At 40.3% G+C, this 26186-nt stretch overlaps 1 protein-coding gene across 2 annotated transcripts; it reads right to left on the reverse strand.

Moving 5' to 3' along the window:
- Positions 1-1592: 1592 nt before the first annotated feature.
- Positions 1593-25250, reverse strand: LOC110955011 (metal transporter CNNM3). Of its 2 annotated transcripts, XM_022199805.2 has the most exons (12): positions 24537-25250; positions 22783-23117; positions 21472-21648; positions 20226-20383; positions 16512-16655; positions 16283-16441; positions 14754-14923; positions 12646-12742; positions 11324-11454; positions 9729-9855; positions 9474-9540; positions 1593-7431 (listed from the first exon to the last, which is right to left on the reverse strand). In XM_022199805.2, exons 1-11 carry the CDS (start codon positions 25227-25229, stop codon positions 9491-9493), a joined length of 2241 nt encoding a protein of 746 aa, XP_022055497.1. In that variant the 5' UTR covers positions 25230-25250; the 3' UTR covers positions 1593-7431; positions 9474-9490. The 2 variants fall into 2 exon arrangements, with proteins under 2 accessions (XP_022055497.1, XP_022055498.1); XM_022199806.2 differs by lacking the exon at positions 9474-9540.
- Between the last annotated feature and the right edge of the window lie 936 nt (positions 25251-26186).

Genomic DNA, 26186 nt, shown 5'->3' on the forward strand with positions numbered 1-26186 from the left:
CAGGCTGCTCTGGCATGCAGGTAAAACAGCTACTTGTATGTGTTTATGGTGGCAGTACGTTTGAAAAAGCAAGGTGCCTCCGATATCTGCCATGTCATTTCACAGTTTCAAAACTGATGATATCCACTATTCACACTATGGATATCTGCAGCCGATATCTGAGCACAGCCATGGCATGATGGGGCGCCATCATAACAATATGCCTGCTAACATTGCATTGAAAACACACAAGGTATTTGGCAATTGCTGTGCTCAATCCCCGCGATCCTAGTGAGGATAAAGCGGTGTAGGAATGGATGGATGGATGTGTTCAATCCTCCCCACTCACTAGATTTGACTCCCTATAACTTCTTCCTTTTCCCCAAAACCAAGTTACAGTTGAAGGGTTGTCATTATTTCTTTTTAAAAGTTCTATGTTTTTTTTCCTTTTGTTTGCTTTATTAGATAGGCCAGTCAACAGGCAGAATAACGGGGGTAGACCTGCAGCAAAGGGGCCATGAGCTGCAATTGAACCAAGGCCACTGCGTTGGGGACTGTTGACGGGTCACCCACTCAACCAGTTGAGCTACCTTGGCATCAAGGGTTGCTTTTTGACAGTTTAATACATTTCATGTAGATGGTGCTTAACATGTTAATAGAATAGAGTTTCAAAGGAGGAGCTGCACAGTGGCTTGGTGGTTAGCACCTTCACTTTACAGCTAGAAGCGCCCCGGGTTGCTTTCCCGGAATCTTTCTGCATGGAGTTTGCATGTTCTTCCTGTGCATGTGTGGGTTTTCTTTGGGTACTCTGGCTTCCTCCCAGTCTAAAAAAAAGCATGCCGAGGTTAATTGGTGATTCTAAATTGTCCATGGGTGTGAATGTTTGTCTCTGTATGTATACCTGTGACAGACTGGTGGCCTGTCCAGAGTGTCCCCTGTCTTCAGCTGGGATAGACTCCAGCTCCTCCACAACCCTTGTGTGGATTAAATGTTTTATCAATGATGGATGGATTTCATAAGGGGAGGGACAAACAATGCAGAAGCACGGGCAGCAGACTATCACTGTGCAAGGAGATGACTTTGATGAGGATATGAATCATTTCTGTGTTTTAAAGGTGCTGTCTCTTAACTTTTTGATCATACCTTGTAAAGACAACCAACCCAAGCAAGTGTACAGATTGTACTGCAACATCCACCCATTCTCTATACACCGCTTTATCCTCACTTGGGTCATGGAGGGGGCTGGAGCCTATCCCAGCTGACTCGGGCGAAGGCAGGGGACACCCTGGACAGGTCGCCAGTCTGTCACAGGGCTACATATACAGACTAACAATCACTTTCACATTCACACCTACGGGCAATTTAGAGTAACCAATTAACCTCAGCATACTCGGAGAAAACCCACGCATGCACAGGGAGAACATGCAAACTCCATGTAGAAAGATCCCAGGCCCAGGCCGGGATTTGAACCGGGGATCTCCTTGCTGCAAGTCGAAAGTGCTAACCACTACCTCACTGTGCAGCCCTGTACTGCAACATTTCAGTGAAAAACATTTAAAGTATGTCTGTGTGTGAAATATGTTTTAAGAAAAAAATGCAAATAAAACAACATGTTTAGAACAGGATTCGAGTTTATTTCCTAAGAAATTACTGAAAGTGTTAAATGCAGTGGAGTCTCGATGAACCCAAAACTGGCAGCATTCCCAAAAAAACTAGAATAAAACTGAGTTTCTATACAAATGTAACCTGGACAGAAAGAGGAGGAGCTGATTAAACTGTTTGTGGTAACAGCGGTGTTGTACCTGAAAACTGAGACCTATAAACTACATCCTGCAGTAATACTCTATGTAAGCAGTCAGTCATATATTAAAACACAGTTCTTAACATGGTCAAACGCCTCCACTCAAAACATTTCTCTCAATCCGTTTAAGAAGCACAAAGTCATGACGATCTTTTTACATTCAGTCATTTGATACCGTAGAAATGAACTTAATAAAACATAATATAAGGAAACAGCTGAAAAATATTTACTCAGAATCACATTGTCAAAATGTTTTTTCAAAAGTCCTGAAATACGGCAATATATGCAAGAGTGATAACACTGAACGACTCAACACACGAAGAGACAAACGGTGCAATGTAATAAAGCTGATGCAGAGCTGACTGCTAAACAACCCTGCTGCTTCTTAAAGGATCGTTCCGCTTTATTTAAGCTGCCGTATTACCATTAAAGTGGCTCCATGGGTCACGCAACTTTGCATTTTTAGGGTACATCATCTGTCTTTCAGTACATGCAGAAAGAAAAAAAACATTTCAGAAAGTTACTCTGCGCTCTTAAATCCAGATATCACTCATGCAGTTAGCAAAATGGTCACTAAAGCTAGCTGGAAGCAAAAAATGAAATGATTCATGTTTTTTGGAAACCTGCAGGGAGCTCTCTTGTGTTCTTCAAAGGAGGTACAGAGTGCAAAGTTACCCTGATCCATAAAAACACACAAATGGAAAATACGCCAAGCTGGAAAAAAGCAGAATTATCCTTTAGAGTTCAGGTCTGGATTATTTTCAAGTCTACCTTAACATATTAGTCCATCTCTTCACGCTGGATGTGAAGACCATCAAAGCTGCAACAATTAATCAGTTAAGCTGCAAACTATTCAATTAATCACCAATCATTTTGATAATCGATGAATTGGTCTGAGGAATTACTTCCGAAAAAAGAAGTCTAAATTGTGTGATTGCAGCTTCTTTTCTCCTCTATAACAGGAAGCTGAATATCTTTGGGCTGTGGACAAAACAAGGAATTTGTTCTTTTGCACTTTGGGACTTTCTGACATGTAATAGATCAAACACCTGAATCCAGAAAACAAACAGCAGACTAGTTGACCTTGGCAATAATTTTTCTTGCAGAGCTACAGACCATCTGCCTCGACTACGCGCTTAAACAAATCCACTGAATGAAAGGGAATAAAATCCACACTACTCTTGTTCTGTGCAAAATTTATGGTGAAGTTCAGCGAAAGTCAATGAGATGTTCAACAGGAAGATGCCTCAAACTATGTGTGCGTAGGAAGACTGAGGTATAGACAGGTGAGGGTGGTTACTTCTACCGCAGGTCCTCGAGTATAGAGATGAAGCTCTGTGAGGCAGCTGCTCATTCGTTGTTTGAGGGCCAAACTAGCTGCTAAGTGGTTAATATACAGATATGTTCCATGGTGACATCAATCAATCAATCGCCATGCCAATCAGTGTAGATCATTTCTCTCCATCTAATCTGATCTTTTGCTTTCTGAATTGTGACCGTTTCTCATTCCTTGTGTAGCCATGACGTCAGTCCGTCTATCATGCGTCTTCCCTCCAATGGCCTACAAGTCGCGCTGCTTAGCCTCCCGACCAGGGCTATGTGAAACCATGACTTGCAGGTGGATGGATGATTGCACAAGTAGATTCAGTTAAAGTGAATAAATGGTTGATATTCACAACGCTGGCCAGATGAATCCATACACCAACGGCCAGGGTTACAAGTCCAGTATGGGCACTACTGCTAGATAGATAGAAAAGACTTCAGAAGAGCACTTAGGCAGGTGAGGAGCAGAGTTTTCTGTGGGGGAGAATAAGTCCCTGTGGTTGGGCTTAGTAAGTTTTCAGAACTTACACATGCATAAAAGCAGCTACATGACACACTGAAGGGAGAAACCTAAAGGAGAAGACAGACAAAACTCTTCAGCACTGCAATGGCTTATTCATATGAAAAGTGATATAAAAAATTGAGTAATAAATGTTAAAAGCAGAAGTGGGATCAGAGAGAGAGAATATTGTGGTTGGAGAGGATTTAAGCGCTATCTAACATCTCCAAGCTGCTCAAGCACACCATAAATCCAGCTTAGATTTAAGTGATGAAACATACTTGAATGTAACACTAGCTATGTTTTCATAGCATATATCTGAATTCCATTAAGTCAATGGAAACAGCAAAATTTGAAAGAATCTTCCCAATTTTACAAGGTCTTAACACTCACTCAAGGTGTTTTCTTTGAAAAGTGTTCATGCACTTCACTGGAGATGGAAACATATTTTCCAAATAAGGAGTGACAATAAGAACATTTCACTCACACTGATCAGCCGTTTCTTTCATCGTCTTCATCTCTGGACAGTATGAAACATGGCCGATACCAGCCGACATGAGGGAATAATTCCAACTTTCCTGAAGATTTGTCTCCATTTTTCTGTCATAGATGGACAAAGTTTGTTTCTTCTTCTTCCAGGTTTTTTTAGCAGTTAGCAAACCAATAGTATTTCTGACTTCTTCTTCCGTTTATTGCAGCCATGTAGCTGATACCACCACCTTCTGATGACATTACAGTCTCATTCCTACACTCCAAAGCAGCAAACTGAAATGAGATTAGTTCAAAGAAAAGAGTTTTTTTTTCGCATCTTTTTCAGGTCCTCGCAAATCTGTAGTTAAGCCCTCCGGGAAAGATGATCCAAAAATGACTGCCCCATACCTAAACCTTTTTCTCCTGGGAGTGTTACACAGTTTGTCCTCACTTTCACTTGCAGTTCTGCACAGAACAAGCTGTAGATACGTTTTTTTCATTCCCATAAGTTTTACAGTGTAGTTAGGCTGTGATTCATCGCCAGAACAGAATGAATGATTCAGCCTTCATTTTCCATGTGAACACTTCATTAAGATGGACTTGAAACAATCCAAACCTTTCCATTAAATACTGGTTTTGTTCATCGTGACCTTTGCCTATGAATATCAGGGAACACAGAGGTTATTTAGAGGCCGTTTCTGACATTTTCCACATGTTTACGCACAAGCAACAATGACTGACAGATGATTCAAATGCACATTAGACCATACAATATGAGTAATAGAGTGAAGACTGGATTCTTGCTGATATGTACTAGTGAAGTATCATTGTGTGTTACACTCACACACACACACACATTCATAGGCAAAACAAACAGACATGAACATGCAGAGGAATGTTAAACAACTCCAATATGTAGGATAACTGATAAGGTGTGAGAATACTCTTTCCATGTAATTGTCAGGTCGATTAGAAGCCAACTTTTGCTAACGCGATACTTCAAAGTGTGCATAAAAACATGTCATGGAAACACAGCTAGTGAGTGTCTTGGTCGACGCATCCTGTTTATGTCAAAGCTGCTGGAGAGGGCAGGGCTGTAGGAAGGGGGTCTAAATTTGCTTTTAGAAAATATTTACACCGTCAAACAGGGGTCCAACCACTGGATACTTTCGCACACATAAAAAATAAGTCGATGTTTCTGCTGTAACAATCAGTAGCCTTGTTTCTGTAACGTATTTTTATTTGCTTTTTGAACTACAAAGTGATGCTTTATAGAAACTGTAAAAAAAACCCTCTAATTTATTTTCCTTAAATGAGTTTTGAAACTCGTCAGATTCTTTTTCTAAAGCAAGGGAATGAGCTTCATGGGAGATGGACATCCCTTTTCTGAATAAGCTCTGACGTAGTGAACCTTTAAGGTCACACAACTGATAAATTGTTTCTTCTGCCGTCTTGCCCGACACCATGAAACATGGCCGACACCAGCTGACATGAAAGAATGAATACAACTTTACAAGCTGAAAGTAATTCCTGAAGAAGAGTTTGTTACTCTTCACTGAATGAAAAAGGTCTTGTAATTCTTCCTAATGGCAGAACTTAAGAAAAAGACTGCATTTCAGATTGCATACTTCATCTTTTTGCTTTTGATACATACTACCTCTACCCACACAAAGTACTACCGTTTAATGCAGTATGCATACATTTGGGGCATGCTACTTTGTCAAAGTACTAAACTTTGACCACTGCGGTATTAAATAAGCTGTCATGTATCTGTGAGCTCACAGCAGTTCTAGCTTGTGTAAAATGGACATTGTGACATATCTGATGTAACTGTACAGAGGACTGTGGGTCAGAATGGCCAGAAAAGCATTCTAAATGTAGGAGGACATCCTGGTATTTTCAGCATACTGCATTTGACATCGTGTGTGTTGGGACAAACTAAATTTTATTCTGGCACACTGTGCAGTATGGTAGTATGGAGATTAGAAGTCTGAATTTACCCACAATTCACGACGAACCAGTCCGACTTCAAGAACAAGACTGCTTTGTGCTGCAGATGCATATAGGCATCTATCGGAAGTCTAACTAGCAGAACTACGACGATTAGTTAATCGATTAGTTGTCAACTAATTGAAAATTTATTTGGTTTAAGTTTTAAAAGGAGATCTTAACTATATTCTTGAATATGAATAATTTCTGGTTTCTTTCCTCTAAGATAATAAACTGATCATCTTTGCAGACAAAACAAGACAGTTGCCATCTTGTCATCATTTTATAGACTAAATATCTAATCGATTAATCAAGAAACAAATTAATAGATTACTTTGCAGAGAAAGTAATTATTAGTAGCCTCCCTGCTAGCAAGTAAAACACTGTGGAAGCAGTCCCACAGCCACTTTAAAGTCCTCTCCCTGTTTGTTTTCTAACTTACAGCATCCACACCGATCAGCCACTGATAGATCAAAGCTAAACTTTTAGTTTTTGGCAACACACACACCTGTGTGTGTGTGACAGCAATGTGAGATGAAGGCATAAAAATCTGGACGCACCTCACATCTTTTAAAATAGCTTGATACGTAATCCAAATGTGCAAATTTGCTTTGAATCAATGTTTTAGTGTCGTAAACGGACGGATGCTGTGGTACACACAAGAGAACACACACATAGAAATCACACATGTAGCTTTGGCACTCAGACAGGCAAAGGTGAGGAATGGCAATGCAATGAGTTTAATACGGAAGGTCAAGCCTAGAAGAAAGGCACCGCCAAACAAAAATAAAGCATATTTATATACAGTGGCAACAAACAGTAAGTGACCCCTTTGGAATGATCAGCATTTTAAATTTGTCTTTAAGTTACAGTAAAGAACATGAAATGCTAGAAATGTTTGTGTCTTATTAGCTGATGTTCATTTTATTTGTCTATACTTGTGATTTAGATTAAAATTATGCTAAATCTTATTAAAAATGAATGCAGAAAACCAGATCCTTTCAATGGGTTCACATACTTCCTCTTGCCATGCTATATTCCTATGTTTTTATATTATATATAAATATAGTCCAAAGAGTATAAAACAACATAAAATCATAATTCGATGGAAAGCATGTGAAGGAATGGAGATGGACATGAGAAGTGTGAGCAAAGGATCTACACAACAGACAAATAAAATCACTCTCACTCCAGTCTTACCCAATAACTACGTTCCAGCCATAGATGATTCGTCAATAAAAACAAACTAAAATCTATACTTTATCGCAGGTTTTTGCTGTTGTTGTTGTTGTTTTTACAGCGGGCAGACAGAAACTGCACTACCCATGAGCCTCCTCTTCTGTGGAGCTCTCCTGGACTCTGCTGCCACCTGTGGGACCCGACCAATGAGAGGAGAGCTGGGGTGAGTGAGGGGTGAGTCCTAAACACACACACAGGGGCTTTAACAAGGTGATGGGGGGATTTAAAGTGATGGAGGGGCTTCAATAAGGTGATGGGGGGGCTTTAAAGTGATGGGGAGTTTTTGATAAGGAGACGGAGGGGCTTTAGTAAGGTGATGGAGGGGCTTTAACAAGGTGATGCTATATGCACTCTGACAGACATTTTGGAGGTTCTCTGTTCTAACGTTTAAATCAAAATCAGTCACAATTCTCCACAACCCGAGCTGACATCCTCAGATCGATTGCTTTTAGCCAACTAGTCCCAAACATATTCATTTTACAGCAAAAAAAAAAAAAAAAAAAAGAGGAAAGCAGTGAAAGTTTCAGTCTGAGAAGCTGGAACCTGATCATTTTAGCATTCCACATCAATTATCAAGAGAGAAATTGAAATTGAAAGAGATTGCTCTTCAATGAAAAGCATTTCGACTTGTCTCAGATTCTTGGAGATGTTGAATCTCTCATCCAACTGACTGATGGGGAGTAGCATTCTCACCCCAAACTGTTTGAGGAGGAACCTCTAATCTGCATTACAAGTACCTGATAAGTGGCGTAGTAGAGCCCTTAACCATTTACACATGAACGTTCCAGTTTAATATAGATGCGTCCTTCACTCCTCTCTCAAACAAGTCATACTTCTGTCCTACATTAAGAAAGCACTAAAAATTTGTGGCTATTCCTACTGAAGTCATCAATAAGATGTTGGAAAATAACCGTGTAACAAGGAAGAAGAAAAGAAGAACAAGCAGAACAATATTATCATCCCACATGTAGCTTATGTGGCGGAGAAAATCTCTCCAAACACAACACAGGGTCAAACAACCAAACAGTGTACATGTTGTTCAGTGTTCCATATCTAGAGGACAAGACTTAGTGGTCCACCAGCATGTAAAGGATAAAGAAGAGTCTTCTGAGAACAGCATTGTGGACAGAGAAGACAGACGGTCAGAGAAAGGAGTGAAGGAAGCCATTGTTTTCCATGAAAAAAAAAAAAAAAAAATCACACTTTTATTCATGTGCTAACATAATTGAACAAGGGTTTTCTAATCATCAATTAGTCTTTCAACACCATTAGCTAACACAATGTAGCATTAGCACACAGGAGTGATGGTTGCTGGAAATGTTCCTCTGTATCCCTATAGAGATATTCCATTAAAAATCAGCCGTTTCCAGCTAGAACAGTCATTTCTAAGTGACCCCAAACTTTTGAACGGTAGTGTAACTGGTACAGCTATCTCTAAACAGAGCAGGTCGTCTAATGCACCACTTATCTGGAATTTACAACACAGTCCTGAGATCTCTCCAGACACTTTCGCCAGCATTCACACCTTCACTTATGGGAGTTATAACAAAGAATTGAAACTCTCCATCAGTCAGTCAGAACTGAGAAGTCAAGTTACCTTCTACTGAAGCACTTAAGATTACCAAGACCTGAGAATCTACACTGACTTGAACACTTTCAGGGTAATTCCAGTTTATTTCAGTCAGTTGTATTTCCCATTAGTGTGTCTATTGTGCCTCTATGGCTTACATTAACTTTGCACACTCTACCTCCATTATAGGAAGGAAGTCCAAAGTTAGCATGAAGCAAAACGACAATAGTCACATTAATGGAAAACACAGTAGGTTGAAATAAAGCGGAATAATCTTTTAAGATGCCTCACCTAAAACCCGTGAAACTCCAATATGGATGCCAGAGGACATAATTTATCACCTTCTTTGCATTTTTGTTATGTGACATTACAGTGACACACAGGCTGCTGTTTTTTCTTTGCTTTGTGCAGGGAAACGGAGAGTAGTGAGATGATTTCAGACAATAGCAAAAACAAAAATGAAGAAACTGAAACACTTGCACACAGAAACCCACATCCTGAAATAAATGTGTCTCGTTGGGTTGATTTGAGAAGGTAAAGAGTCAAAACGGTCCAAGAGCAAGACATTATTCATGTCTGAGTGAGTGCTGCGTTTCATTTACCTCATGCAAAATAAACTCTAACAGTAGTTCTCAATGGTATCAAAGAATGAAAAGTTTACAGGAAACTCTGGACGGGCCAGAGAAGAGAGGACACACGGAGGCACGTAAGGAAGAAAAAGAAAGAGAAAGAGAAAATTAATTTGGTTCAGCTGAATGCAAACAGAAAAGCACATTCCTAGAAACACTACAGAGTTAGTTTGGAGGTCGGTGGGGCAGCAGACCCGGCAGGTCAGACAACGTTTAGCATCTACTTACCTTGTGTGGTGTTTCTGTCGTTGAGCAGCTTGGTCTGACTGTTGGGCAGGATCTTGATCTCAGGAGGATCTGGACTCTGGCCAACGCGTGATGCCATGAGAGCGTTCAGATACTGCAGACGTGTGACCTGCAACAAACGGTGGCTTTGTGGTTAGCACTGTTCCTCACGACAGGAACCCTGGTTTGCTTCTTTCTGTGTGGAGTTTGCATGTTCTTTCTGTGCGTGGGTTCCTCCCACAGTCTAAAAACATCCATCCATCATCTATACAACGCTTAATCCTCATTAGGGTCATGGGGGGCTGGAGTCTATCCTAGCTGACTTAGGGTGAAGGCGGGGGAACACCCTAGACAGGTCACCAGTCTATCACAGGGCCACATACAGAGACAAACAATCACACTCACATTCACACCTGTGGACAATTTAGAATCACCTATTCGTCCTTGTGTTGTCCTGCGGGTCAAATTGACTCGTTTTAAAGTTTGAAAATGTGGAAAAAAATCAATACTTCCACAGTGAAACTTCTGATGTTCACATTTTCGACATTTTTGGGAGATTTTTGAACATTTTTTGGTGGAAAAAAAGAAATGTTAAAAAAGTTTCTTAAAAACATTCACCAAAAGAAATCTATTTTTTTGGTGAATGTTCTTAAATAAAATATTAGAAGTTTTACTGATATACAGTATATGTAACCAATTTAGATATTTTTAGGATTTTATTTTTGGAATATTTTTACTAATTTTTTGGAAATATTTACAGGAATTTTCTTGCCAAATTTGAGGGATTTTTTTTTCAATAAAACTTTTAAGGGAAATTATTAACAAATTATTGGAATTTTCTTCCTGAAGGTTTTGCAAATTTTCAGAAATTGGACGGGCCAGAGAAGAGAGGAGTTTTTTTGCTGGATTTTTAGATTTTTTTTTCAGACAAGGAAACAAGTTTTTGGTGTCCGTAAATGAAGACAACAGGAGGGTTAACCTCAGCATGTTTTTGGACTGGGCTGCACAGTGGAATAGTTGTTAGCACTTTCGCCTTGCAGCAAGAAAATCCCCGGTTCAAATCCCGGCCTGGGCCTGGGATCTTTCTGCATGGGGTTTGCATGTTCTCCCTGTGCATGTGTGAGTTTTCTCTGGGTACTCTGGCTTCCTCCCACAGTCCAAAAATATGCTGAGGTTAATTGGTTACTCTAAATTGTCCGTAGGTGTGAATGTGAGTGTGATTGTTTGTCTCTATATGTAGCCCTGTGATAAACTGGTGATCTGTCCAGGGTGTCCCCTGCCTTCGACCGAGTCAGCTGGTATAGGCTCCAGCCCCCCCGTGACCCTAGTGAGGATAAAGCGGTGTATAGAGAATGAATGGAAGGATGGATGTTTTTGGACTGTGGGAGGAACAGGGAGGCACAGGAAGAACCTGTAAACTCCATGCAGAAAGATCGCAGGTCCAGGCCAGGAGACGAATCGGGGATCTTCTAGCTGCAAGGTGACAGTGTTAAACACCGACCCACTGTGCAGCTCCATCTAAACAAATAAAGTCTGATTTTATGTGGTCCTTTATGGGGATGACAGCTGTAAGTGCAAACCCCAACATATGAACTCACCCGTATGAGCTGCAGGTCAGTGAGAGCTCGGACGGTGTAATCAGGACAATAGCTGGACGGGCTGGTGGCCTCTGCTGACTCGAACGGATCCCTGGGAGAGTGACGCTGGGTCGACACTGGAGACTGATGCACTGAAATCACAAACACACAGCATCAGCACATTATCTCTAACTCTAAACCTAGCCAGTTGCAGGCTACACTGCACAATTTAGATTTAATTCTAATAAATATAAAGACATTTTCTAAAATTTTAAGAAACTTTATGACCATGAGTCCATAAATGGTGTTAATTTCAGGCACTTATATCAAAAGTAACACTGGATGTTGTTCCCTTTTCCCAGTTGATCGGACAGTTTTTCGCTATACTGGACAGACAGCTGTCTCAGGACCAAACGCCCTCCTCTCTGAGGATCGTCCTGTCAGATCGTCCAGGATCTGCTTGTGCCTCGTCAGTCAGTGTCAGCTTTTAGTCTAACACGGTTTTAGAGTGGGAATGGGGTACTGAGTGACTGAAAGTCAAAATGGACAAAGGGGAGGAGTAAGTAAGCTTATGTTTCGTCTTACTATTTTTCGGATATGTTGGTTAATTATTTTTTGCTTTGTTTTGTTGTTGTTTTGAATAATGTGATTTGTGTTTGCGGCTTATTATCCATTCAGTCGTTCATCTGCAGTTCTACAAGTTCCACCTTTCTCTTTATATGTTTTATATCACCTTATTTCTTATTGGTTATTCATTTATTAAGCAGAAATATCAAATATTCGCTCTTTTAGCTTCTTAAAAGTGAAGCTTTGATGCTCTTCTTTGGAACACACAGTGGTTCCATGGATATCTTTTTATTTTAAATATCACTTTGGTTTGTGGTTAATTGTAACAGGACACACTTTTACTGATAGTCATGTGTCTCCTCGCATCTTTTTCTTGCATTTCAGTTCTTCTCAGCGAGGTTATGAGAGCGAGAGGTGAGGAAGTGGCGTTAGGATGGAAGAAGCAAAGCTGACAAATGAGAAATGATTTGATTTATAGCATCAGTTTTAGGAGCAGCAGTTGTCTGTAACGTGCTGCACAGTTGCAGACTTCATACATTGTACAACTTGACAAAAAACTTCAGAAGATACACCTGTCTTTCCTCGCAATTCACTCCTTCAGAAGCCTCTTCACTCCTCAACATGCATTTAAGCAATTGCAAGATCTTTTTTAAAAAAAAAAAAAAAAAGCAATTGCAAGATCCTTTGTGATGGATGAGAGCAAATGGTTTGTGTCACCGCAGGAGAGAGGACGTAAAGAAGAGGATAACCTAATAAAAAGAACACTGTGACCTCACCTGAAGACGGCAGCGTCAGAGCAGACACGCCGTAGTATGTGAACGCCCCATTTTCAAACTTCAGTCCCTCTTTGCCGATCTCCACCTCCACACGACCCTGTAAACACACAAACAGCACAGAGACTTTCTCAAACATTTGCCGTTAAATTACCAAAGGAAACAACAAACTAATCATGTTTGATTCACAGCAGCATTGACTGATTTCCTGGAGTTATTTCCACAGTTCTTCCCTCACACTAACAGGTTCATTCCTGTTGATGCACATAGCTGCCACTACACCTGTTAAAAACATCCCAGCTAAGGTCAGATAATACTAATCTGATAAAGGTTTGAGTCCAGCTGTTTTGAAATCTGTCTTGTAACTCTCATTTTTATCTGCTTCACTGTTATTTGTTCTGTAAAGAACTTTGTAAAAATTATTTCAAACACATATTTCTTGGATACAGTTTTTCAAATGTTCTTATTTGAACCCTTCTCTGATACAGTTTACATTTTTTTTGGTTACGTCTGTTTCACTTGGTTGACCATCCAGCTATGATGTGCTGAGTAGGCAGGATGTTGTACAGAGAGTAGAACTGTGTTAAACTGTAGCAGTTCAAAATCCTGCACCGTTTACAGCTCAACCCCAACAAAAGATATGAAACAATGATGATTCAAATGCAAAATGTCAGTTTTACTCTCTGTGATTATATTATAGAACAGATAGATCCAGCTGAGTCCATAAAATAAACCATCATTACACATTTTTCTAGTACTCGGACTAAATATGGACCAAGTACACTCTTTAACATCAACAATATAACTCATGCTGTAAACAATTTGCACATTCATCTGTATGCAGATGATACCATTGTCTACACATCTGCTTCCTCCCTCCACATTGTCCTGTCTGCGCTGGTGATTAGCTTCAATAACACACAGCACACCTTTTCCGATCTTTTGCTGTTACTAACATAAGCAAAACTAAATGTATGGTCTTCAACAGAGACCTCCCACAAACCAAATATCCAATCAGACTTCTGTCACTGAGATTCAATTTGTTTCCTGCTACAAGTTTCTGGGAATTTGGCTTGATTGTTCACTCATTTGAAACACCTATCAGTACTCTGGTCTCCAAAGTTAAATCTACAATCAGCTTTCCCTATCGTAGCAAATCTTCATTCACACACTCCGTCAAATTCCTTCTTGTTAAAATGACAGTCCTTCCATTATTTGAGTATGGTGATGTGTTACACAGACTTTGATTTTATATGTAAAGTGTCTTTAAGTGTTTTGAAAATCCCTATACAAATAAAATGTATTATTATACTATTCCTATTGACCCACTTCAAAAACCCTCCTCCAAAGATTAGACACCATCTTCCTCTCTGCCACCTGTTTTGCTACTGGAGCTCCTTACAACACCCACCGCTGCAGCTTGTACTCACTGGTGAACTGGCCCTCTCTGTACATCTACAAAACCCTCGCTGGTAAAATTCCACCATATCTGCATTCATTTCTTGCCATTCATAACTCCACCCGTACTCTTTGATCTAACAGTTTCATTAACCTCCACATTCCCAAAGTCTGCACGACTCTCACTTGATCCTCAGTTTTCTGCCATTAATGACTGGAACTCTTTGCAACAACTTCGAACTCACGTATCGCTCTCATCATTTAGAAAGTCAGTTAGAGTAAATACTTCAGCACCTGTTTTTAGCCTTTCTATTTTACAAGTCATTGCATAATTTGTTTTGTAATACTGTGTGATTTGTTGTACATGTAATCTGTTTTGTTGTTTATCTTGTTTGTGTGCTGCCTCTTGGCCAGGTCCTTATTGAAAATGAGAATCAGTTCTCAACTAACTTATCTGGCTAAATAATTTTTTAAAAAAATACAGCATAAGCCAAAAGTTTGGGCAGGCCTATTTTAGGACTCTCCTTATTTTTACTCATTTCTTCAGTATAGAATAATACTGAAATCATAAAAATGTTTAAATATCATACATTGATTTATTTAAGAAAATTTTTTAAAAAGTAAAAATTTTGATCCCAGTAATGTTTCTGGAAACTCAGGCCACAGCTTGCCACATGCTCTCGTCCCCTTTCAGTGAGACTGTGAGTACATACCTGCAGCAGCAGGATGAAGTAGTCCACTGGGTGATTGCGGGTGTACAGGTAGTGTCCTGGGCTCAGCCGGTTGCTGGGGTCAAAGTGCACCTCCTGGTTGACGCTGGGATGGCGCAGCAGGTGGAACAGCACCTTCTCAGACACTCGTAGTGGGCTGAAGTGTTCCACTTCTACAGCGGTCAGAGACACACGATATAGTAAACCTGCTGTCTGGGCAGTTAACGCATTTACTCAAGTTCAGTAACATCTGAAGGCACTTCGCAGCAGCATTTCCTTTACTTTTCCATCTCAAAGCCACTTTATTTACAAAGTTTATAAAGTGTAATGCTTACAGGTTTTTTTCTCCCATAGAATGGGCATATGTGATGTAACGGTGCAGAGGATTGTGGGTCAGAATGGTCAGAAAAAACGAATTCTTTCTTGCAAACTGCAGAATGCCCCACAGCATGCAGTAGCTCTTCAACCCTCTGAACTCCAAGCAGTTTCTGGGTGTTTTCTGCTCCGGACACATTTTTTTTTTCCCACTGCGAGTTCATTTTTAACTGCAATGCAAAGTCTTGCACCTGTATGGAAACAGCACAACTACTAATAAAAGTAAAGATACCTTAGAAATGTCTGTTGTGCAGCATTCTACAAGCTGAATTTCTTTCATTATTTGTTTAAAATAACTGAAAAAAACTGGAATTAACATTCTTCAAAGTGCCCACAGGTGCTACAAATACTGGGATATGTTCATTACTATACATTTTACTTAAATATTTAACTTGTTCCACTCTTGTCTTCTCTATGCTCTGTGTAAATAGAGCCGGCAGTGCAGCTCAAAATGAAGAGTTGTTGTCACGTGACTACTGGACACAGCAGAGTCCTTTCTGGTCTTGGTTATCCCAAGAAGTGCAGAATTTTTTGTTTTTTACAGAATCTGCTGGGAATGTTTTTTGTATACATCTACATGTAAACATGATTTACATAATGATGTAAAGCTTATATTTTATGCACGTCACGCATAAAGTTCAAGAACTGGCCGAAGTTGAAATTCTTTTCTTTGACAGTTTCTGGCAGATAAATGCTTTTATTTTCATATTTGTCAGAAGATAAGATCCCTTTCAAACCCACTAGTGGGTTTTGGAGTTCCGAGGGTTAACATTCAGGGAATCTGCCCCAGTGGTTTTCAAAACAAAAGCTTTCCCTCACAGAATAGTGAGACTAATGAATAAATGTTTGTTTCCGTCTCACTGAAATGAAGCACCAAAATTAGAACTCTGGCCCAGTGAACCAGACATTTTACTGACTAAAGTAGAACTATATTATACATGTCTATAGCAATGTAATGTTTATATGTTAAGTTAAAATGTCACAAAGTTAGATTTTGGTCAGAACTCTGTTTTGACCAAACATATAGTGTCTGTTTTCACCTTTGTAGTCTACAAAATCATTATATGAGCTGCGTTAAACTGTGTCTAGTTTATTTCTGTGTGAGGTACAAACACACACAGGCCTCTCAGTAAAGATTAACAGATAAATGAACACACCTCTGGATAGGAAGCGGTGTGTGGCCAGCAGCAGCTGTGGAGAAGTGCGGATCTTGGGTTCTCCCTCAGGAGGCTTGAACAGAGAAAACTCCTCGTGGGCGCTGCGAGGCTCCAGAGGAATCTCCAGCGGAGCAAGAGGACGCTTCACCTTCATGTCCACTGCAGGAGGAGACGGCTGTTAGTATAGATACAAGACACCGAAGCTGCTAACGCACTGACAGACACTCACGGTAGCCGTCAGACTCGTCCAGGATCTCCGACTTGATGATCTCCTCGATGACGTCCTCTAAGGTGACCAATCCCAGCACCTCGTAGAAAGGATCCCCCTCCCCCTCGTTGTTCACCTTCTGCACGATGGCCATGTGAGAGTTGCCTGATTGAAAGCAAAAAGATCAAATCATAGAAAGAACAAACAACATAATTCATCATTAAAGGGTCAGTTTGCATCTTGATGTAGCATCCTAGCTAGTCCTGATTTCAGGTTGAAGAGAAGACATTAAAGACAGTTAAAACGACCTCCTATAATAGATGCAAGTTTTAAACACTTTCTTAATTGATGGTGTGCCACAGTGATGATCAATAACCCGTTGATTGTTGAAGTGATTAAAGTACAACAGCAGCTTTCCTACGGGTTGATAAAGCCGTCTGTAAACATGGATGCTTGATGATAACCGCACTCCACACACTCAAAGAAATGCCTGAACTCCAGCTGGAAGCCATAAAACTCAACACAAGTCATGTTAGCCTGTTGCTAGCTAAACCTCCATGATGCTCAAACCACTTCAACCCACCCACAATAATCATAATTCAAACTCACAAAACTGGAACAATAATCACAAATTACTCTTGTAACAACATTCCCATAATCCTTTGTGGTCGCATCGACAGAAGTGCCTGCAGTCTAAGCAAGCGCCTCCTTGGAACACAGCAATTAAAAACACATCGTCAATAAAGCAGTAGAGACATGCATATCAGAAGGTGTTAGATTAATTGTAGTTATTGATTTGTGCCACAAGGTGGAGCCTCTGTTTAATGAGATAGACACTGCAGTTTGTTTTGTTTCCAACATCATAGGGACTAGGGAGGTGGTTGCTCAGACTAGAGACAGTTCTGTGTTGGTAATCAGAGAGCATTGTGGGAGTTTAACTACCAGTGGCTGGCTCATTGGTATGACAAAGACTTCTGTGACAGTTAATGGTTATCCGTGAATGTTTATGTATTTAAAAGCATGCAGTAGTCTACAAAGACAGACCTCGTATATCACAGGGGCACACGCAAAAAGGTGAATGCTGCAGGAAGCTGCAGTTTCAGAACCACACTTCTAGGACTGTAGTTTTTCACAACAACCCCACCTACTGAATTAGGTGACAGCAAAAGTGCACCTTTATTCCACCTAAACAATACTTTCTGTGCAAATACTGATAGTTTTAAGGGTTTATTCCACATAAATAGTGCTTTCTATCAAGCAAGTTATGATTTCAAAGATTTATTTTGCCTAAAATGCTATTTTCTGTCCTTGCAATGTTGCCTGGTTTGAAGAGTTGCATGTGAAGCATTGTGTGTAATTAGCATAATTACATAACTATCAGGTTTTAAAAAAATGCAATACTATGCTATGGTCTTTGTAGTCACAAGAAGTCAGATATTTTAAACAATGGAGAAACAAGACATGATCGCTCTTTGGCAAGTTATCAATAAATCTGTCCAACTAAAGACATGATCACGGTTTTAATGTTAAATAAATAGAACTTGACTGACAGTCAGTATTCACACTACAATTGTTGTCCCTCTTGGCCAGGAATGTGGTGCCTGATCCTAGACCTGCAATTCCTACAGCTGTGGTCCTAAAAAGGCAGTGTCAGAGCAATGAGCTGATTATTGATTGGCTGGTTAAGAAAACTGTTATCAGTTAAGGAAATTTTCTTCGACACTGGTCAATCGTGTCACCAATCAATAATCGCATCATCGGAGTGATTTAAGCCCTGTGGGTATTATTCTATGTGGACTTCCACTTTAACTGATAAGAAATGAGCTGTCTGCTGCATGACATGGTGTCCTCATCAACCACATGGCTACAACAGGGTTGTGCTGAGTAAGTCGTTCTCGCCACAAAACACTGGCCAGACATTATTAAACGATACAGAAGTCTATGCCATGGTTGCTAAAGAAAAACAGACAATGCTCTCTGCCACACAAAAACCAAAAACCACCTCAGACACCTACAACAATCAAAATTCAAACAGAACACGAAGTAGCAATGACGAACTACTCATTTAATAACATTCCCATTGTCCTTTGTTGCCTATAGTCAGAGCAACTGCCTCCTCGGTCCCTACAATATTACAACTCTTTGATGCATAACATGGGTCAAAAAGTGACCCAAATCCAATGGAAAATGGGTATCTCTTGATGCAGTTTACAAATCAAAGGGTTAAAAACAGCAAACAAGCTGCAATCTGTCATCTCATTAAATAGTAAAAGGCTCCACCTGGTGGCACAACCAGGTACTACAACCACAACCACGCATGACAGCTACTCTACTATACATTTTACAACATGTCTATTGTCCTCTGCCTTATTATTTATTATCTATCCATCCATCCATCCATCCATCATCTATACAGCACTTAATCCTGATTAGGGTCATGGGGGGGGGCTGGAGTCTATCGCAGCTGATTCAGAGTGAAGGTGGGGGACACCTTGGACAGGTTCCCATTCTATCACAAGACTACAAACAGAGACAAACAATCACACTCACATTCACACCTTAGGATGATTCAGAATTATCAATTAACCTCAGCATATTTTTGAACTGAGGGAGAAAGCAGGAGGACCCAGAGAAAACCCCCACATGCACAGGCAGGACATAAAAACTTCATGCAGAAAGATCAGTGAACCAAAGATCTTCTAGTCGTGAAGTACCAGTGCGACACCACCGTACTGCCCTGTGCTCATTTGGAATTAAACATCCTTGAATTTCCACAGAAATCACAGCACAAAGCACTTCTTGTGAATGTAGGAAGTGGCTGAAGAACTATCATGTTTCCAAATTTTCTTCAGAATCACCATGACTTCATAAAGAAGACTCGTTTCAAAAGAGATCACCCATGAATGCAGCTTCCTGGTAAATAATAGTGGGAAAATGGAAAGCAGAGATGCTAAAAAATAATTCCACTTACTATTAGCATCAATTTAGCAAAGTGTATACAAATGGGCCTAAGGTTTAAAAATGAGGTTAAATATGTAGCCTGCAATGTCCGACTTTGAAAAACAATGGCTCTATATAAACTTTAGATGTCACTACTTTTCATGTTTAAGGCTTTTCTAGCAGGCAGAAAGCCCTTTAGGCAAAATTCTTCCACATGAATGTTTTTCCAACAGTACCGTGTCTATTTTTCTCTCCACACCAGTTTTTGTGGTTCGACAAATGAGTACAAATTATCGTTTTGTCATCTGAAAACAGCAATAAACTGGAATCTTGGCTTACAATGCTTTCCACACATAAAATTCTACTGAGGTTAGAGCCTTAAAGGGTAGTGAAAAGACAGATAAAGACTGTATTTTAAGTAGGAAAAATGGGTACATCCATACATAGACGCCGACATAAACTTTGTGGGGGCTGAATGAAACCCTTGTTTGAAAATTTTTTATATTTTCAAAGGGCAATAATTTAAAATTTGTCTTCTGCTGGAAGTAGTTGACATTTTGGATCTGCTGGAAACAATTTTGTCTGTGTCCTCACCACATTTCATGGCTGAGGCATTATTTTTCTGAAGATATTGAACCATTAAAATGGCTGCCCACACAAGATGTTTTTGCATTCAAAATAGAGACATTGCCAAATAAAATAAAGAAAAAATATTTTATAGAACTCAGTTTTGGAGCCCAATGAATACAAGCCTGAATTGAGATGAACTGATCCCTACAGCGGACTGGAGCGCACCTTTCTTGAACTCCTCCAACATGGCGTCCAGTTTGGTGTCGTTGAAGACGAAGTGCAGCGGGTGGTTGTAGAACTTGGTGATGGTTGTCATGGGGGTGCAGTCGTCAGGGTCCACCAGAGCCAAGTCTTTCACATACAGGATTTCAACGATGTTGGACCTGGAAGAATCAGGAACACTTGATGATGACTGGTACCAAACCGTAAATAGAAACCAAACACTACTCTGAACTGCGCAGTATTTTAGGAAAAAGTGAACATTTTCTAACAGGATATAGCTGTATTTTTTGAAGTTTTAAAGATATGAAATGCAATGAAATGAAATTACAGAAAACACTGTCTGATGTGAAATGCACCCACCACAAATCTGTATTTTTTAAATGGTACAATATTTTACTGTATTTGCAATCACCGCTTTTACAGTTTGTTAATGCAGCAGTAGTTTCCAAACATATTTTCAGGCCCTTTTTTATCATTCCTATTTACAATTTTTAAAAAAAATAAAAATATTATGCTTTACAATGAACTCAAACTCTGTGTTTCCAAAACTTTCAGACTTAATTACTTTCAAACTAAGATGATGTTTCAGCTGATCAAAAAAAGAATGAAAAACACTGAAAGTATTATTTGAACTCCTCAGTAGGTGGGGTTGTATTCAGTCCCCAGAAAGTTTACGTAGGCGTCTATGTATGGATGAACCCACAATTCCTACTTGAAATGCAGTCTTTATCTGTGAATTTTCTAACCTTTAAGGCTCTAACCTCAGTAGAATTTTATGTGTGGAAAGCACTGTAAGCCAGGATTCCAGTTTTTTGCTGCATTCAGATGACAAAATGATAACTTGGACTCATTCGTAGAATGACAAAAACTGGTGTGTAGAGAAAAAAAATAGAGTGTTGGGAAAAAAATTCACAAGGGAGAATTTAGCCTTGAGGGTATGGTAATCAATGTACACTTGGATACATCTACAAAATTAGGATTTCTTTATTTTCTTTAGCCTCAAAACTACAAAATATCACTTCTAAAATGATGAAAAACAAGGCAAAAATATGCTTTTTGTTTCAGATTCTTCAAAGTACACCTGCTTTTCTTTGATAGCTGCAAAGTGTTGAATTCTCATGAGAAAGACTGGCTGCGTTTGTTTACATGTGAAACAAGTTGTTCATCAACCAAAACTACAGTCTGTATCAAATAATACATGCATATACAATATATGTGAAAGAGCAACCAAGGCGGCTGCTGCTCCCACCTCTCCTCCTCGTAGATGGGCACCCGGGTGTATCCGCTCTGCATGATCTCCGACATGGTGGAGAAGTCGAGGACGGCTGAGCTGGGCAGCATGAAGCAGTCCTTCAGAGGGGTCAGGATGTCCTCCACCGTCTTAGTGCGCAGCGTCCCGCGGCTGAACTCCTCCTTCACAAACTCACTGCACGTACAGGACACAGAGTTCAACATCGTGTCAGTAGTCGAATATTCTGGACAAGGCAGAGTCACATCTTTGGAACAAGTTTGAGTCGAAGTCATTAGTCTGAACCAAGTCGACATTTACACTCCCGTTCAAAAGTTTGGGACCACCCAGACAATTTCATGTTTTCCATGAAAACTCACACTTTTATTCATGCGCTAACATAACTGCACAGAGGTTTTCTGATCATCAATTAGCCTTTCAACACCATAACCTAACATAATGTAGCATTAGAACACAGGAGTGATGGTTGCTGGAAATGTTCCTCTGTACCCCTATGGAGATATTCCATTAAAAATCAGCCGTTTCCAGCTCAAAGAGTCATTTACCACATTAACAATGTTTAGACTGCATTTCTGATTAATTTAATGTTATCTTCATTGAAAAAAATGCTTTTCTTCCCAAAATATGGACAATTTCTAAGTGACTCCAAACTTTTGAACGGTAGTGTAAGTCAAGTCTCGAATCCTGTAGACCAAGTCTGAGTCATGTCTTTGGACTGAGTCCTAATCTGACTCAAGTCTCATGTCTTCTGGACCAAGTCTAAGTTAAGTCTAAGTTGAAGTCTGAGTCTGAATCAAAGACCAAATCTTTGTCAAGTCTTGTCTTTGAACCTTTTCTGAGTCAAGTCTAAAGTATTCAGAGGACTGACCTGAATAAAGTCTCAAGCCTTTTAAAAAAGGTCTGAGTCAAATCTTACAACCAAGTCAAAGTCATATTTAAAAATAAACCTCAAGTCTTCTTACTAAGTCTGAGTGATGTCTCTAGACTTTTGGACCAAGGCTGAAAGTCTAGAGATGCCAAGTCTCAAGTCTTCTGGATCAAGTTCAAGTCATGCTGTAAGTCATGAAACAGCTAGTGCAGTTTGTCAAGTCTTTGTGTGAAGTCAAATCACAGACCTCTTGGACTTAGTCTAGGTCAAGTTTTAAGTATTTAGTCCAAGTCACATCTGAAATTATTTCAGCTAAAGCTCCTAAAGTTGAGCAGCACAGAGCATGAGACTCACAATTTCAAGCATTTGTTGATTGTTTTTTCATTTACCAAATAAATGCTACAGTCTGGAGCTGTGAGAGTTTCTCTGGTTGTCTTTTTTACCTGTACGGGTCATTGACACTCGTGCGGATCATCTCCATGGCCCTCTCCCTGATCCCACACGTACTGATGTCCCTCCTCAGACCCAGGTCCAGGATCAGCCCCAGGGGGCAGGACAGGGGGCAAGTGAGAACCATGCAAACCTGGGCCAGCCAGGTCAAAGCCGGTGCCAGCTGGAAGCCATAACCAGAGCAGAGGATGTGAGGAGCCAACTCAGCCAGGAAGAAGATGAGGATGCCGCTGGTGAACACCGCAGAGACGATGGAGCCGAGCGCCCGGTAGAGGAGGACACCCAGGACAGAGTGTCCCACCGCACACAGGAACAGCAGAGAACATGTCTGAGGCAGAAAAGACATGAAGGAAACACAACAGTATTTTCACCTCTCTTCATGGGCATCGAGTTCATTTGAACATTCAAGGTCTGGAGTCTGGACGGAGAAATTCACATTTTTGCTCACGGTTAAAAATCCACAGGTTCTAAATATTGAGAGGGACATATTCATTGATGATGCTAAATGATTTCAGACACACAAGAAGTCCACTACTAGACACTAAATGACTGCAAAGCACAACCACAAAGAAACTGAGTGACAAGAGAATGATGCAGACCAACTGCAAAGAGACACAAGCAAGAATAAAGACATGCAAAATGACTCAAAACAACCACAAAGAGACTAAACTACCAAAAATAGACTCAACATTAAGACTCAAAATTACCAGAAAATTCAAAGTGACAATAGAGGGATTAAAAACAACCAGTAAGAGACTGGACCAACTAAAAACAGACACAGAATCAACACAAATAGATGCTAAACGTCCACACAAAAACATCCACTGTTAGATGCAAAACAGCTGCAAAGACTCAGAATGCCACAAGGAGACTCAGAGTAACTACAGCGAAAACAACCAGAAAGAGACTGAGATAAAAACAGATGCACAATCACTTAAAAGAGACAACAGGGACACTACAAGATGCAAAATGTCTAAACTACAATCACAAAGAACTTCAGAGTGACAACAGACATGCAAACCAACTGCAAAGAAAGACAAACAACAACAAAAAGATGCAAAATGACTAAAACTGAGACTCAACCAACTAAAAATAAAAGCAAAAAGGAACACAAACAGAAGCAAAATGGCAAGAAAAGCAACAATGGTTGCAAAGTAACAAAGCTTGCGTGAACCACTGCAAAGATATACAAAGCACTCTCTATTTAACAACACAGACTCTAGAGACAGAAAACAATCAGAAACAGACAGACCCAACGAAAAACAGACACAAAGCTTTACACAAATAGATACTGTACAACTGCAAAGACGCAAAACTATGACAAGACTCAAAGTGACAACAGAAAATAAACGCAAACTGATGCTAAACAACTGCAGGAGATATGGAAGATCCACTGCTGGGTTAGACTCACACACAGTGAGAGTCTCAAACCTACTGCTGAGAGACACAAACAATTCAAAATAAACGCTAAATTAACCCAAACAGATGCTCACTGATGAAAAAGGCAAGTGAAACAAAAAGTGCAAAGATTAAAAATGACCACAAACATGCTTTACATCATGAGGGCAGATTTTTTTTTTGACCAATCAATGCTGGAAGTGTTTTCATTTATGTGAAGGAAGCCCCTAAATTCAGACACACGGAGTAAATATTATATAGTGGATTTCATATTATGTTTTATTGGGGGCACACGTACAAGTTCTAGGAGCACGTTTTTCTTCACATCCCTCCCGCTCCACCAACTCACCAAGAAGTTCCCCCTCCTCCTGATGGGCTCCAGACGCTTAGCGGCTCGTTTCTCCTCCTCGGAGCCGCAGCTGTGGAGGACGTACAGCTCCACCGGGTCCAGCCACAGCAGGCTCAGGTTCACGGTCCTCAGCAGCCCGCAGACCAACAGCAGCAGCACGATGAGCACGGCCAGACCCCACGGAGGGATGTACTCCGCGGGGAGACACTTGTCGGTGTTTACCCGCAGTCTGTCCGGGCCCACAGATGCCCATTCCTCTCCTTTCAGCATACACAGGTGATGGTATTTCTCCTCGCCGCCAGAGATGCTCTCCCGCTGGACTTCCACCATCAGAAACCCGCTGTACTCCTCATCCTTCTCGAAACTCCCCTTCACCTGGAAGGCGGAATCCCGGCGGTTGGACTCCTTTTGACAGGGGTCCGGCGCATCGCCGATTGCCCCGGCCGCTCCGCCAGCTGCCCCTGCGAACGCCACCGACGGCCAGCTTCCATTCACAACCCCGAAGAGACGGAGCTTGAACGTGGCTCCTTCTGGCGCAGAGATTATCCGTTTCTTCATGCACACCAGGCCCGTCGGGTCTTCCAGCCGCAGCCCCAGGACCTGCGGAGCTTCCTGGCTGCAGGCGCCGTACCTGATCCCGCAGAACAACAATATCATCAACAGGAACCGTAGACCTGCCAAGCTGGCCACCATATTGGAATTGGTCAACCTGACTGTGCGCGAATCATGTGACTGTAGCCCCGCAGCGGCCCCGCCCACCCGAGCGGTGAAGCCAGCCAATGAGAAAGAGCACCGCAACTGAGCTGCCTAACGGCCATTTTGGTTCAACACAAACAAGCCGCTATGTGAATAACGGTCTGGAGGACATTGTGGATCTGGAACCTCAATGTTTTTGTTTTCAGCGGCGGATTGGAGTCGGTGAGAGTTCACCCGCCCATCTTCGTTAGATCTCCAAAAGTCCCCCATCACTTTGAGCACATTAAATATATGCATATTAATCTAAATAAGTAAATAAAGTAAAATGAATAAATAAATAAATAAACTATATATATATATATATATATATATATATATATATATATATATATATATATATATATATATATATCATATTAACATTAATGTTAATAAATATTTATATGAAATCCATCAATAAACATTTCTACGAAATAAATCTTGTCCACATATTTTTAAAAGGACATTTTTATTAAAGGATTACTTTGATTCTTTTCAGGAAACTGTTATATTACAAGACCATTTGTCTATTTCTGTAATGTTTAATGATATTCCATTCTATATCTGCTGGAGTCACTAAAAACTGCACTTTAATGCAGAGTCCCTTTCTAAATATTGGTGCCACAGTATCACTTATCTTAAAGGTAAAGCAAAATTGTTGGCTAAAGTCCCAGAGAGACTGTGAACCAACATGCTATCCATCCAGCAAGCAACATGAAAACACTATTTACACACTTTGAGCTTCTTTATGCTTTTCCTTTTTTTGCTTCATTGACTTTACCCTTGTATGTCATGTGCAGGAGTTTACATAATTTTATCAATAATAATAATAATACAGAATAGGGGCAAAGACGGAGCTAGCTTGTTAATTAATAATGGTACAGTTGCTAATGAGACAATAATTTCAGTTCATTC

Source organism: Acanthochromis polyacanthus, chromosome 18, assembly GCF_021347895.1.
Source record: "Acanthochromis polyacanthus isolate Apoly-LR-REF ecotype Palm Island chromosome 18, KAUST_Apoly_ChrSc, whole genome shotgun sequence".
NCBI classification, from domain to species: Eukaryota; Metazoa; Chordata; class Actinopteri; family Pomacentridae; genus Acanthochromis; species Acanthochromis polyacanthus.